The sequence below is a fragment of the Miniopterus schreibersii genome (genome assembly GCF_964146895.1).
Source record: "Miniopterus schreibersii genome assembly, chromosome: 10".
Taxonomy (NCBI): Eukaryota; Metazoa; Chordata; class Mammalia; order Chiroptera; family Miniopteridae; genus Miniopterus; species Miniopterus schreibersii.
This window is the reverse complement of record NC_138110.1, coordinates 51,930,892-51,946,560: the sequence shown is the minus strand read 5'-3', so window position 1 is coordinate 51,946,560 and position 15,669 is coordinate 51,930,892. Positions and strand designations below refer to the sequence as shown.

The window sequence follows — 15,669 nt, the reverse complement described above, 5'->3', positions numbered from 1 at the left end:
ACCCCAGATCAGAGAGAAAGATTGCTTTCTCATAAATTCTGGTATAGATTCATTTATCAAATATTTACTGAGCACCTACTATGTGTCAGAAACTATTCTAGGCACTGGAGTTACAGCTCTGAACAAAATAAAGTTTGCATTATCTTAAGTTTTTATTTTAGAGAGAGATACATTTAATAAATAAGAAAATAAAATAATACAATATCTTGACTAAATACTAAGAAAAATATAGCAGCATAAGGAGATGGAGAGTAATGAGGATGATATTTTAGACCAGATGGTCAGGGAAGCTTCTCTGGGGAGGTGACATTTGAGCAGAGACCTGAATAAAGTGAGGAAACAAGCATATATTTGGGACCAAAATGTTCTAGGCAGCGGTAACAGCACATGCAAAGGCCCTGAGGCAGAAGAATTTTTAGTGTGTGGCTGGAGTAGAGCAGAGAGGAGAAAGAAGGAAGAAAGTGAGGTCAGGGAGGTCAATTTTGTGGGACTCCCAGCTCAGGAATTTGGGGCTTTGAAGCTCTTTGATGTCCAGAAAGGCAAAAAATAAAAATAAAAAAATAAAAATCTCCAGGGCCAGTGTTAATTAACATTCTTTATTTTATAGCATTTTCAATCAGAAGTATTTGAAATCATGATTCATCTGGTTACAAGTCCCATGGGTTTCTCTGTGAATGAACTTCTCTCCTCCTCTGTCCCACAGGAGCGCACCTTCCCCCACCGATGGGCTGTCATTGTGACTAAATACTGACATTCTACTCATGTGGGAAGGAGGTGAAGCTCTTCCTCCAACCAGGGGTCCTCTCCTCGCTCTTCCCCTACTTCCAGGGAAACATCCATGACTCACTCCTGCTGTATTGAGGATGAGTTGTCTCTGGGAACTGCCTTCCCAGCCCATGCTGCTGCTCAGGGGAGCTCATCCCTCAGAGGTGCAGGGAGGGGAGAGGGGAGAGGGGAGAGGGGAGAGGGGAGAGGGGAGAGGGGAGAGGGGAGAGGGGAGAGGGGAGAGGGGAGAGGGGAGAGGGGAGAGGGGAGAGGGGAGAGGGGAGAGGGGAGAGGGGAGAGGGGAGGCTTTGGGGCCCTTCAGGTGCTATGCTAACGCTGGGCCACTCATTCCACAGACGCTTCCTGAGCATCCACAGGGCCCAAGGCCGTGCTGTTCACTGGAGATGCCCAGATGCTTCTTCTTGAAACCAGGAGTGATCAAATCCCTAGGAGCACCCATCAGCTGCTGGCTCCCAGGGAGCCTCAGTGTCCCTGTCTATAGAAGAGGATTGTGCTACTTCGCTGCCTGAGGCACTTTACCCTGGCCCTTTACAAGGCCCGAGTTTATCTTTGGTCTTTCTTCTCACCTCTGAAAAATGTGGCCTTTGCTAATCAAACATGCTTGCCACTTGGGGTAGGTTTGGGGAGGAAAAGACCAGCTGCTGAGCCAGCAGTAGCCGGCAGCCACCAAGGCTGCTGTGGTCCACGTGCAGGAGGGGCCTGGCTGGAGGGGCCATGAGCCACCTGCAAGCGGGCACAGCCCAGGCTTGGCCTAACTCCAGAATTACAGCCAAAGTGAATCAGATTGAACAGGAGCATCCCAAAATCTTGGGTAGAGATGTCAGTGAGGGTTTCTAGAACTCCCCTGGTGTGCCTGGGAACACAGAGAAGCAATATGGAGGCTCTGCACAGTGTCCGCGTACTCAGGAAGTCGTCTGTCCCTCCTCACCCGCCTCCGTCTCCCCGGATTGAAAATTCCCCTGACTGCTGAGTCTCAGTAGGGGAACTAGTCAAACCACCGGCACAGAATGGGCACCGACTGTAGAGAACGCACACCAGCTGTGAACATTAGCTGTGCCCTTGGGGATGGGTAGCTTCCCGTCCCAACTGTTCAAGAAAAATGTCATTCTAGATTTGCTTACTGTTGCTGCAATTGGGCTCTGTTGCATCCTAACCACATTCCAGCTCAGAGACAAAGGAGATTATTTCTCAGGCAGCAGATCTGGGAAATATCTGGGCCCTGAACTGCATGAGCGAGGAGAAGGTGTCCTAGATATGAATTTGTTGACCCAAGTGGACCACTGGAGGTCACCCTTGCTTGCTACGTACTGGATCACAGAGAATTGCGTGATCATCTTTCTGATCCTAAGAGCAAGTGCTGGTAAAGGCTTCTGCGAGGGCCCAGCCCAAAGAGAGTCTCCAAGGAGGACTCAGAGGGTCCGTAAGGTGTCGTTGGCCACAAATGTGGGTGGCGGTGCTGTGACATTGGCTGAGTGGCTGTGGGCCCAGTCCGGGAAGGTGCCCAGCTGGAAGATGGGTTGTGCCCAAGTATTGATGGCCACGTTGAGCAGCAGGACGCCTACCAGGTTCATCAGGAAGCCTGCCCGCACCTGAAATAGAGCACAGACTCGAGGCCCATCCCACAGATGGAAAAACCGAGGCTCATCCTACACATGGAAAAACCCCGAAGTTATTCACCCAAACTCAGTTCAGCCGATGCCCAAGACCCTTCCATCTTTACACACCCTAGGCTGTCCCTCAAAGTGCTGCAAATGTCCTCATTCAGTGAGTGGCTTCTAGGAGCCAGGTACCGTCCATGCAGCTGTCATAGGGTCATTTAATCCTGAAAGCAACCCTACAAGGGTTATTGTTATTCGTATTACTCCCATTTTACAGAAGAAGGAAACACGGCTCAGAGAAGTTGGCTTATCCAAGACTACATACTTGAAAATAATCTGATCTGATCATTAAACAATCCCACCCCCACAGCACACGCACAATGCGGGTCTATCCAGTTAAGGCTTTACTTGTGTATTTAGGAAGATTTTTTTCTTCTGGGAACTTTTACTTCTTTAATAGCTAAAAAGAGTTGCCCACTTGCTCCCTCCCCAGGCTGACCTCCTGTACTGTGCAGTCCAAATGGGGGCTGAGATCCAGTTTCCCAGCTGGATTTTCTGGTTCCCCCCCCCCCGGCAGTCCAGCTGGGAGTCACTCGGGGGGGGGGGGGAATTCCTCCCTTTTCAATCGCTTTTCCAGTCGCCTCCTCGGAGCGAGTCTGCCGGAGGTGCTGCCCTTTAACGAGCAGGGCTTCAGGCCCTTCTCCAGGCAACCGTCAGCGGGGAGAATTCTGTTATTTTGCTTTTTCCCCCCTTTGCATTTATTTTTAGATTTGCCATCAATGGCATGCAATACTGGTTTCCCATTTACACATGTGTTGGTAACTCTTCTTTTTAAATACTCTTATTTAGGTTTTTGTTTGTTTTGTTAATCCCCATCAGAGGAAGTTTTCCATTGATTTTTTTAGATAGAGTGGAAGGTAGGAAGAGAGGGAGAGGGAAAGAGAGAGAGAGAGAAATATCGACCTGAGGGAGACACATCAATTGGTTGCCTCCTGCGCAAGCCCCGGCCTGGGCTGGGCTTGAACCTGCAAGCCAGATATGTGCCCTTGATCGGGGAATTGAACCTGCAACCCTTCGATGCTCTGGCCGATGCTCCAACCACTGAGCCACACCGGCTAGGGCTCTTATTTAAGTTTTTAAAAAATGTAAGCTGATTTAGTAAAATTGTGAAGTGATTATTACCCAGGATGGTTCATGGAAAGGGTAAAGGGAGGAGGCCACCTGGTGAGGTCGGGAATCTGCCCTGTGCTGGCTGCCTCTGCTCTAGGGAGCCTTAAAGTCCCTGAAAAGTTTGGAGGATTAGGAGGAGCCCAGCCAAAGCTTTGGGGGAACGAGGAGGAGGGTGGGATCTTCCTTTGCCAGGGTCCTAGGAACCTGGCTCAAAATGCCCGCTCAGTTCCACTTTAGTTACTTAGTTAAGTAACACCTATATGTCACACTCTGCTTGCTCTAGAATCTCTTTCTGCCTCTCACTCTGGTTCTCTCACCATTTACCCTGCTGGGTCCCAGAGCCTGGGAGCCAGCCCCATGAACTGGTTAAGCACATCTCCTCTCCGGGTTGCACCAGCTTAGGAAGAGTTCATTGCATCCTGAGTGTCCAGTGTACAAACACCCCAGGCCCGGGTGGAGGGGGGAGAGGCAGTAGAAAGCCAGGGGGGGGGGGTTAGCAGGGAGCTTAGGGGAGAGGGAACACGCTGCCCGAAGGCTGAGCCCTGCTGAGAGCTGGAGGGTACCCCCCACTGCCACAGCCCTGGGCTTCTGTCTCACTCCTCAGCTGGCCAGGCATTGAGGCTACCCCACGTCCCAGGGTGTAGACTGCTGCTCCCCTCTCCTAAAGATTCTGGGCACAGAGCAGTTGGCCAAAAAGCAAGAACAGAGAGCAGTGCCCAGAAACAGGGGAAAGTCCCTTGTCCCTTCCCAAACTTTGGAAAGTAGTCACTTAGGCAGTGTTTTCTGAAGTTGTCGAAACATTGAGTGTTTGCTAAAATGTATCTTCCTGGCCCTACTCAGAATGACCTATGCAGAAATTGGGGGGTGGTACCTGGGGGAGCAGGGGTCGTGCCCAGATGCCTGGCCCACCACCCGGTGTCCACCTACCTCTCTGGGCTCTGCTAGAAAATGCCCAGACTCACCATGTCTTTGACCAGCAAGTGTCCAGAGGCGAAGGCAATTGAGTTGGGGGGCGTCGAGACTGGGAGCATGAAGGCGTAGGAGCAGCCCACTGTGGCGGGGATCATCAGATACAGGGGGTGCACTCTCAGGCGGATGGACTGGGCCCAGGAGGGGGTGGGGAGACCAGGACATAGAGAAACAGGGAGAAATCACAAGAGGAAGGAGAGCCACATGGAGACAGATGTACAGACAGAAACAGAGACAAAGACACATGGATAGAGAAAGGCAGAGGGAGAGCAAGCAGTGGAAACAAATGAGAAGACAGGTTTAGAGACAATGAGAAATGCAACCAGAAATACGGATACACAGAAAAGAGAGATACGATACACAGAAATAGAAGAGCACCGGACCAAGGAAGAGATGGAGAGAACATTCTCAAGGTTAGTGACATTCTGGGGCCACACTGCAGGGTCCTCAGGGAGGCTCCGCTGGGGAGATTTACCTAGGACACTCCTCCAACTTGAGTGTGCATGAAAATCACCCGGAGGCTTGTTAAAACCCAGATGGCTGGCCCTCACTTGCCCAGGGTTGCTGACTCAGCAGGTCTGGGGTGGCCCCAAGAATCTGCATTTCTAACAAGCTCTGAAGTGATGCAGATGCTCTAGAATAACAAGCCCCCTGCCTGATCCTTCCCTCAGCCAAATAGTCCAAACAGCTGGGCTCTGGGACCCTTTTGTTGGGGCCTCACTAAACTTCAGGGATAAGGAGAGCTCTAGATGACATCTGTTGGCAAACATTTCCAAATTTCTAACACTGTAGGGATCAAACCTGTCTGTGGGTTGGCCTCAGTCAGTGGGCCAACGGTCCTCCTCTTCTCTCCAATGACATATTCACCTACAATTCATGTTAATTGCTTCTCCAGCATTTTATTTTAAGATAGGACGTTTTGGGACCCTCTAAGGAATTTTTGCAACCCAGAGCATATACCTTTTCTCAAAAAGAGCTAAAATTGTCCCCTTGTGTGTAAAATGTTTTGTTTTTTATGATAAGAATGTATTGTTTAGAAGAATGTATCGTTTGCTAGTGTCTTCTCCAGTAAAGGCTCTATGTTCCCTCTTCCATCCCGCCTAGTAGCCTCTCCATATCTCTCAATTGCCAGGTCCCTCAGATCCTGGGGAAGGGTGTGATTAAATCCCATTACACTGAGCCAGGGAAGGGAGATCCCCACCCCAAATGGTGGGTAAGAGTGTAAAATGGCACATTCACTTTGGAGGGCAATTTACCCACACCTAACAAAATTGTAAGTGTCCAGGCTCTTTAATCCAGGGATCTCAATTCTACAAGTACCTCTAGATGTCCTCAAGGGTGCACAGACAGGGCAAGTTCAAGGCAGCCTTGCTGGATAATAGCAAAGGCTGGAAGCAGGTGGCTTAACAAATCAACAACTATGAATTCATAATGGAATATTCTCCAGTCATTGACAAAGGATAAAGTGTACCTTTGTGTATGTGAATACAACGTGATCTCCATTATAATTGATGAGTAAATAAGTAAACAAATACTAAGTGGTCTAGACAAGTGTGCCTGGCATGTCACTGTTTGCATACAAAGCGTACACTTGCAACATTGATTTAATTCCATGGATTTGGAGTTGTATTGAAGTTAAAAGGTGGCTTAGGCTTCTCTAATCTATTTAAATGTAAAACTCATTAGTCAGTTTTGAAATTCCTAGTAGAAACTCTTCTTGTTTGTGATATGTTGTTCTTTGCATATGATTCTGGACTCATTTTGCTATTTGCATCTTTATTTACATGTGAGATTATGCCATTTCCCCCCTTTTTTCCCCCTGTTTGCTTTTGGTGTTGGGGTTTTGCTAGCCTTATACCTGGATTGAGTGGCTTTCTCTACCTTTCTGTGCTCTGGAACAGCTTGAAAAGTTGAGAACTATCTGTTCCTTGACGGTTCCTGTTCTCACTTAGCCAGCTCTCCAGGGCTGGTGACTTTCAATGCAGTAGTTCTCAACTGGGGATGATTTTGTCCCTCCAGGGGACATTTGGCAATGTCTGAACACATTTCTGATGGTCGTGACTTAGAGGGGGTTCTATTGGTATCTAGTGGATAGAGAGGCCAGAGGTGCCATTAAACACCCTACTGTGCACAGGACAGTCCCCACCATTGACCCAGAATGTCAGTAGTGCCAAGAAGCCTGGCTTTACAGGGAGGCTGGAGCTTTGCTATCAGAATTTCTCCTGTGGTTTTTGGGCTAGTCAGATTTTCTACTTCTGCTTAATCCAAATTTGGTAATTTATATTTTCCTAGAAAACTTTCCAAAGAAGAGAATTTGGTCATTTTGAAAATATTTACCTTGTTTATGCATTTTTTGAAGGAGAAAAACCAGTATTTTTTTTAAAATCTGGGTTCTGGCACTTTTCACGCATTCTGGAGGAGATTAATGGGGCTGCCTGATGGAGCTCCCGCCAGCAGGGGGAGATTTCTGAGCTGTGTGGTTGGGGGGACCGGCGCCCCTTCTCCCCCCTCATTCCCAGAAGGCCCCTCACCAGCTCTGACAGGACGGGCAGGAAGATGATGATAGTGGCCGTGTTGCTGGCAAACTCGGTGAAGAAAATGACGACCGAGGTGATGATCAGGACGGCCAGCATGGGCGGCATGTTCTCCAGGGGGTGCAGCTGGTCACTGATCCACAGAGACAGCCCCGACTGCTGCAGAGGGAAGGGGGCAGGGGCATCTCTTCACACCCCAGCCCACCCCAGTTGCCACGCCTGAGGGCTGGGGCCGGGGGCGGGGGGGGGGGAGGGTTGGAATCAATCACAATGATGACAATAATACCCCTTCATAGATGGGGGTAAGTGACATGTCCAAGGTCACACATTTGAGCCTGGACTCGAACCAGCCTCTCTGCCTCCTGAATTCTTCTCTATTCCATGTGCTATAGGTCTGGGGCTCAAAGCCTTGGATCCTCAAACAACCCATTCAGTTCTCCAAACAACCCATTTGGGTCTTGCACCCCTAAGCTCTAAGCTGAATGGGAGAGGGGAATTGGATCCTCCATGATAAATCCCCTCATTCCTCCACTGACAGTTGCTAATTAAAATGATATGAACACAAGTATTGTACAAAACATTAATCTTATAATTATTATATATTAATATGCTTCAAATGTATAATGCATACCAGATATACTCTATATCATTGTAATATAAAAAATGTATCAGGTATATATTAAATACGACACTATCAATATGATTATAAATAATAAAGTTATTTATGATCAATAATAAGGACATTTGTTACAATTATTGCACAAATATTAACATTATTAACATTGTGTTATTCATTATCATAACAGTCACCATTACTGTGGCTCTATAGGGTGCCAGGAACCTGCGTGCCGCAGCTCCCTGAATCCTCCCATAAGGTAGACATTCGTCCCTGTGTTACAGAGGAGCAATATGAGCCTGGCGCAGTTTTTGCGTTGCCCACAGTCACCAAAAGCAATGGTGAGATGTATTTCACACTTAGGGCCACGGATTTCTGTCAGCTAACATGCTCCTGAAACACTCCCTGTCACCTGGGTACCCTCCTCTGGACACACCAGTCTGTCGCTGCCCCCTTTAATGACGAGCATTGCCCAGAGCTGACCAGAGCCCAACAGGACAGAGAAAGGACCTGTTAGAGTGTCCCCTCCCTGGCTCCAGATTCTACCCTGCCATCAAGACTGCAGAATTATGCCACGCTCTCTTCTCTGACTCCTCTAGGAGTCACTCTATTCATAAGTATATAATGTGTACACTCTCCCCCAGCTACTCCCTCCTGCCAGCCAATGAATCCTTAATTACCAGGAGTCTAACACACCTTCCTGAGGACCCCAAAGCAGCAAGGCTGAAGATGTAAAAGTATGCTCTGCTTTGCCCCCTGGTGGTTCCATGCAGCAATATCTCAAAAAAACCCCACAGGTCAGTTTTTCTGTTTTTATTAGATGCTGACCCAAGGCCAAGTTGGATTAGTCCCCTAATGTTTAGGATCAAGTGTATGCCCACCACAGCCCTTTATCAACCCAGTATTATCTGGTGCCAGTACGCTTTGGTTTATCAAAGAAACTATACACATTTCTTTTGTGTTTAATAGAAAATTTAGTGATTATCCAGAACTTAAAATTTCATAATGGATTCTAGGACACAGCACACTGTGTTTCCATAATTAGAATAATACACTTGTCCCTACAACCTGACTTTAAAGAGGCCTTGTAAAATTAAGGTGTTTCTTTTATATCTGCACTACTTGTCTGATAGCCTAGAAATTATGGCACATGGCAGAATCAAGACCCCAGTTTCTCCCCTGGCCCAGGGAAACTTCACTGGAAAAAATGGGGCCACTGGTTTTCCCCAGAGGCCACAGCTTTGGCAAGGAGACCAAGAGCAGTGCGCGCAGTAAGCTGAGAGAGGCTGGAGGGAGGGAATGTTGATGACTTGGATGAATGAGAAGTCAGGAATCTCCCTGTAGCCAGGCCTCTGGGTGACAGCTTCCAGTCCCCGTCCCAGCAGCCGCTCAAACCCTTGGCTCAGCTTCCACAGCCACAGGGAGGCCTGGCAGCTTCATGAGAGAGAACCCCCAACTGCCCGGGCTTCTCTTGGGGACTCTAAAGGGTTTCACCTGCCCACTCCCATCCCCTCAGGAATCAGAAGCTCTGTTTCCTTGGAACCACATAGCCACACAGTGTCCCAGGGACACTGGAATCAGCAACAGGCAAGGTCAGAGGCAGTATGGCCAGAGGGTGAAGAGAAGAGGCTCTGGAGTCAGGTGAAGTACGTTCTCCATCTTAATCCTTTCTGGCTGTGTCATCCTGGTCAAGTAATTTGCCTCTTTGTGCCTCAGTTTCCTTATCTGTAAATGGGGATATAATAATACCTGTCCTAGACGGTTATTATTGGGAGAAAACAAGCTAATCTATGAAGCATTTAATAAAGTGAGTGAGCACCTGGTACATGCCCAGTACATGCCACCTGTCATTAGTAACACCAAGTCATGATATGCCAGAGGTGGCAGAACACTCAGAAATTTCCCAGTGCAGTGGTTGTCAAATTGTGTTCTTTGTGACCCTTGAAGATGCCAAGAGGTGCCTGAGGTCACCGTGCAGGATGGGAGAGGGAGGCTGAGCTGGCAGGAGGATGCTCCCTCTTCCTCCCCCTTTCCCACTGTAATCACTCTTCTAGATCTCCTTTATAACAGAAGGGCTGCATCTTACAAGGAGGGTGTTATCATCTAAGTTAAATGTTTAAAGTTGAAATCTCAGTGGAAAACACCTTTGAAAATCTCTTATAAGACTCATAAAACACAGTAGGCTCAGCTGTGTGTGTACAACTCTATATAATAATTCTTAGGTGAATTTGATTAAAAGAAAGAAAAAAGAGAAGGCTGCGTACGTGAGGTGAACATTCAAGCCATGGGAATGCTTACAAGCTGTGTGATCTTGGGCAAATTAATCAGCATCTCTGTTCCGTGATTTCTTCAAAGGGTTGTGGTAAGGATTAAACGAGTACTCATAAAAACAGTTCCTGTACATAGTAAACACTGAATATGGTTTATTACTATTTATTTAACTTAACAACACTTACAGTGTTTACTCTGTACTGGGCACACATATAAATATTTCGCAAATATTAACTTATTTAATCTTCATGACAACCCCATGAGGTAAGTAGCAGAATTCTCTCTGTTCTTGTGGTTGATGAAACTGGGGCACCAAGAATCTGTGATTTGTCCAATTAAGTGAGATGACTTTCCCTAGGGTTAGAATTTTGAGCTTGCAATTTGGCTCTTAATCATTTCATTAGGCTACTTCTCCAATTAACATAACAACAACAACTATAATAATAAACCTCATCTCCAGCAGGAAATGAGGGATGGAGAAGAAGACATGCATTTCTACTTGCCCATAGGGTTTGCTCCCCTCTCATTTAACACTGAGCTTCGATACCTCAATATATTTGCAGACAAGTGGGTTGTGGTGGAGACTAAATGAGCTAAACATGAAGGTGCCAGAAAAAGGCCAGTTTTTAATCCAGGAGACAGTAAAATATAACAACAACAAAAGCAGTAAGGTTGACAGTGGCCCCTGTTTTAGCACCTGGTATGTATTGGCCCTCTGCTGGGCACTTTCCATACACCCATCATGTCATCAGTCCTCAAAACAGCCCATCTTATAGGTCCTGTCCAGCTAATATTTACTCAGTGAGCATGGGACACAGTGGATAAGATACATATGATTCTTGCCCTCACAGAGCTTACAATCTAGTTAGAGAGACACCTGTAAACAAACAAATAAATAGCATCATTTGAGGGGTAGATATAGTATGAGCAGGGTGATAAGAGCGAGAGGGACTGTGTAGGTGGGGAGGCTACTTTAGATATGCTGGCCAGGAGGTCCTTTCTGTGTTGTGTTCAGCTGAGACCTGAAGGGTAAGAACCCTGAGATTTCAGGGAAGAGCATTCAGCAGAGAGAAAGTAATTCAAAGGTCCTGGGGTGCAAGGGAATCTAGTGAGGCTGAGGAATGCAAGGGGCCAGTGGGACTGGAATGGAGCCAGTGAGAGGAGAAAGATGGAGCTAACGGGTTTGTGTGCAGGCTGGTGGAAGCCTTCAGACTGGAGTCTAAACATATAGGGAGCCACGGGCAGTTTCGAAGCAGGAGAAAACTGGTAAGCACACTAAGTGGGTGTAAGTGAGTTGCCCAAGCTCAGAGTAAGCCCTGGGATCTCATTCCAGCCCTTCGGAACCAACACGAGGGGGTCCACACATCCAGACTCACCCTGGGTCCCAACCAAGGACCTCTAAGTGGCAGGAGGCCGCTGTGGCCTGGCGAGGGCCCTGGGCAGGGACTAGGAAGCAGGATGTGCCATGAGCATTCTGTCCCTCGGGGAGGGAACGGTACCAGCAGGGGCTGGGGGAAGGGGACAGCTGCCACACAAAGGCCTTGTTGAACAGAAATCCCAGCCTGCTGCCCGGGGCTGGGCCAGGAGCCAGGCTGGCCTCCAGCATGCTCAGCGGTCCTGCCGCCCAGCCCTGACCGACACAGGCTGTGCCCACCACGCTCCGAGCTGAGGAGCCTCTGGGGTGTGGGGTCACCCCTCCGACTCCCCCTCAGGGTCAGACTAGGTGCATCTCAGTAAACAGTTCCATTTCCACAGAGCTGCTCAGGGCACGAACCTCTGTGTCATCCCTGATCCTGAATTCCCCTTCTCCCCAACATCCAGCCCTAATAACCAGCTATGTTGGCTAGGTTCTAAGTTCTCCACATGTATGGACTCATTTAATAATTGTAATAACGCTATGCGATGGGATCCGCTGGTATGCATATTTTGCAGATGGGGAAACTGAGGCACACAGCTAAGAAGAGGAAGATCTGTGACTCTAACCCAGATAGCCTCATTCCACAGCCCATGCTTTCTACCATTGTATTGCATGCTCCTCGTAAGACCTGGATAATGTCACCTCTTCTGGGAAGCCTTCCTTACATCTCCAGTAGGAGGCAGTAGTGAGACAAATCAGACAGGCACCAGTTCAAATCCCAGCTCCGCTACCTATGAGCTGTGTAACCTGGAGTCAGTCACTTAACCTCTCTGGTCTTCGGGATTCCTAAAATGGACGCAACAGCAGTACTTTTGCTCATCCACCCTTTGGCTCTTTTTGAAATCTGTATCATTGTAACCGTGATATTTATTGGGGGGGAAAAAGAATAAAATAAAAATATAGTTCACAAAAAAAGAGTAGCTGTGTGGAGAACCTAAATGTGCCACCCAGACCACTTTCCATATTGCCCCAAGCGCAGGGAGTGCGGGCAACAGACGGCCTTCACTGTCACCCCCTGACTCAAGGGTTGCCTTGCCCAAGGTCACGCCTGCTTCTCAGGAGGGTCATGTTCACAGATGACAGAGGGATGCAGGGTATAAAGGCCTGGCCGTCTCGGACCAACTGGGACGTCTCTGAAGGGTCTTCTCAGCTCGGCACTCTCTGTGGCTGGTGGAGGCTTTGCGGGGTCTGCCTCAGAGCTGTATTTCTCTCCCCACCACAGGAGGTGACCTCAATGTCACCGAATAACCTAATAAATCCCCTGCTCACTTCTCCATTGAAGAGTCTGCTTCCTGGAAGCAAACCTACACTAACCAAGGCATGAGGATGCAGAGGGACTTCTCAGCACTTCCTATTTGCTGGGGGTTGCATCAGCATTATCTTTAATTACCCCCAATAAGTAAGAACTTTGAGCCAATTCATAGATGAGAAAACTGGTGCTCAGAGAGGTTAAGGAACTTGCCCAAGGGGCCCCAGCGAGGGGGGATAGAACTCAGAATTGAATCCAGGTACTCAGATCCCCAAGCCTGGTCTTCTGACTAGTATATATCTTAATAGGTATCTTGCATTGTAACACTATTCAAACCGGAAAATTTAAATTGAATTTAAAAAGAAAGCAATCTGAGAAGTAGTTTCAGGTTTCCTTTACCTTAATTTCAGATTAACCTTTAACTGGTTATGGTTTTGAATGCATCAGCTTATAGGGAGTGATTTAGGAGCGAGGCAGGGCCCAGCGTCATCAGCTATGGTTTCAAATCCTGGCTCTGCCATCCCCTGTCTGCACAAATACAGGCAAGCTATTTAGCTTCAAGTTGCCTCTATTTCCTCATCTTTGAAATGGGGCAGCAATAGCATTTACTTCAGTGGTGTTTGTGAAGATTAACAAAGTCAATATTTGCAAAGTGCTTCAAGCAGTGCCTTGCACTTGGGAAGGTCTTGAGACTGAGCCATTAGGACCCTGGACTCTGAAATTACATCGATAGGAGTTTGAACCCCAGCTCCTAAGCAGAGTGTGATTTTATGATCTTAAGAGGGTTGCTTAATTTTCCATGCCTCAGTTTTCCTACCTGTAAAATAGGAGTAAAAAATATTACGTAGACCCTAGGGTCTTGTGAGGATTCAGAGATAATACATTATGATACATGCCTGACACTTCCTTTGAGCAGGGCTGATGACCCCAAGAGCGAGCTCCTCTGAAATCCTGCACCCTCAGTGCCTCACATGCCTCACTCTAGTTCCAGCCCTACCTCTGAGCTCACAGAACCCTCTAGAATAACATTAATAACTAATTAAATAGTTAATATTAAAAATATCTAACATTTATATCATAGTGGCTAAGACTGTACACTCTAGAGCCAAACTACCTGGATTCTAATGTGGAGGACATAGCTGCGTGACCTTGGGCAAGTTACTTTACCACTCTGTGCCTCCGTTTCCTAATCTACAGAATGGGGATAATGGTGGCAGGTGCTGCATAGGCTTGTTGGGAAGTTTAAATCGGTTACTGTACGTAAAGCACGTTGGACAGGCGAGCACAATACATGGTGGTGGTGTTCTGTGCTCACAGAACCCTCGAGTCATGATGTTATTAGTACCAGCAATAGTATTACGTTCATCGTGAGCTCCTTGAGGGTCCAGGTCATGCCTTATTCTTGTCTTTCTCCTCAGCACCAGACACAGATGGGAACTATGATCATCCTAACTGGCAAATGGGGTGGTGTCTGCAAGGTCTGTGGCGTCACTGGCTCTTACACTGAGCCTGCAGCGGGGATGGGGACCCGCCCACGCCTGCCGGGCCTGCATCGCACCTGCTGCTCTTACCTCACAGCCTTTGGCCATGGCGAAGCCCCCTCCCAGGAGAAGGATGATGTTCCAGGGGATGGTGTCCTGGGCCTTCTTCCACGTCAGCAGGGGCTTTGTCTCTGTGTTGGGGGCTGGGCAGAGAGAAGACACTCATTCTGAGGAGCAGACACTGGTCCCTGCACCCTACCTTTGTGGCGCTCAGGGTTCTCCTGGAAGCCACAATCTGGCTCCAGCATCTGATTTTGGGGCTTTAGGGGAAAAACACTCAACATCAAGATGTCTGCTCTATTCAGAATGAAAATAATCTTCATGGCTCCAGCAGCTTGAGAATGTCCTGGAGGCAGGCCCTCCACGTGCAGGACATCCCTTAGGCCTCGCAGCAGCCCTTCTGGGTGTTACTTTCATCCTCACATGGGATGAAAGGCTCTCCTTGTAACTGGATGTGCACAGAGAGAAGAGAAAGAGGAAGGATATTCAGGAGGAAAAAAGCTATGGGAATCTTTGGCCCGTGGAATTATGGGACGGTTTTTATGTTTTCAAAAGCAGCGGTGGTGCAGTGGTTAGAACAGGGGCCAGCACACTTCTGTAAGGGGTTGGGGAATAGATAGATAATTTAGGTGCTGCAGCCTCTGTTGCAACGAGGCTGCCATGGTGGCACCAAGCAGCCATGGACAAAACATACATGAACAGGCATCCCACGAAATCCTACTTCCCATGGGGTCTTGGCGCTTACTATCAACCTTTGTTGCTATTTTCTCGTAATGCAGAAACTGTTCTCTGTTTCAAAAATGTGAAAGGAATGATGAACAGGGAGGGCCTTGTTTGTTGAGACACATTGTCCTGCACCCAATCCGCTGCCTACATAAATGTCACCTCTTTGCAGGCCTTTCAGTTTGCAACGCCCATTCTGTAGAACTGGTAAAGCCAGAGGTGAGGAGCGTTTAAGGGACCTGCTCATTGTTGTTGTTCTTTAATCTTTACCCAAGGACATTTTTTCCATTGCTTTTCAGGGAAAGTGAAAGGAAGGAAGAGAGAGAGAGAAACATCGATGTGAGAGAGATACATGGATTAGTTGCCTCCCGCAGGCGCCCCAACTGGGGCCAGGGATGGAGCCTGCAACTGAGGTATGTTCCCTTGGCTGAAATCGAACCTGGGACCCTTCAATCCACGGGCCAACACTCTAACCACTGAGCCAAACCAGCCAGGGTGCGAGACCTGCTCATTTTCAAGTGGGAAGGCAAGGCCCAGAGAATATAGGAACTCACTGGAGGTCACCCAGCAAATCAGTAACAGAGCTGGGGTACCAGACATCTAGGTCATGGTGCCCTTCCCACAGCCCCAGCCCAGAGGAAGCTCTGGGTCTTATGAGACCAATTCCAGGTGACAGAACCACGGAAGGGACCCAATCAAGAGCAGCCAGTCCACAGGCTGGTCAGGAATCTATGAGGCTACAAGGTAGCCTGGTGGGGGAAGATCTGCCCAAATAAGAAGCACTGTCCTGGCCGG

The 15,669-nt window shown here is 48.1% G+C and overlaps 1 protein-coding gene across 2 annotated transcripts in view; it reads right to left on the bottom strand.

Moving 5' to 3' along the window:
* Positions 1-2,109: 2,109 nt before the first annotated feature.
* The window catches only part of SLC13A3 (solute carrier family 13 member 3), a 58,520-nt gene continuing 44,960 nt past the window's right edge, over positions 2,110-15,669 (bottom strand). For both annotated transcript variants that reach the window (XM_081149970.1, XM_081149971.1), the window contains 4 exons: positions 14,182-14,294; positions 7,055-7,216; positions 4,517-4,654; positions 2,110-2,375 (listed from right to left, as the gene is read on the bottom strand). In XM_081149970.1, the coding sequence (XP_081006096.1) occupies positions 2,196-2,375; positions 4,517-4,654; positions 7,055-7,216; positions 14,182-14,294 (593 nt within the window). In that variant the 3' untranslated portion in view covers positions 2,110-2,195. The remainder of the gene's footprint in view (positions 2,376-4,516; positions 4,655-7,054; positions 7,217-14,181; positions 14,295-15,669) is intronic.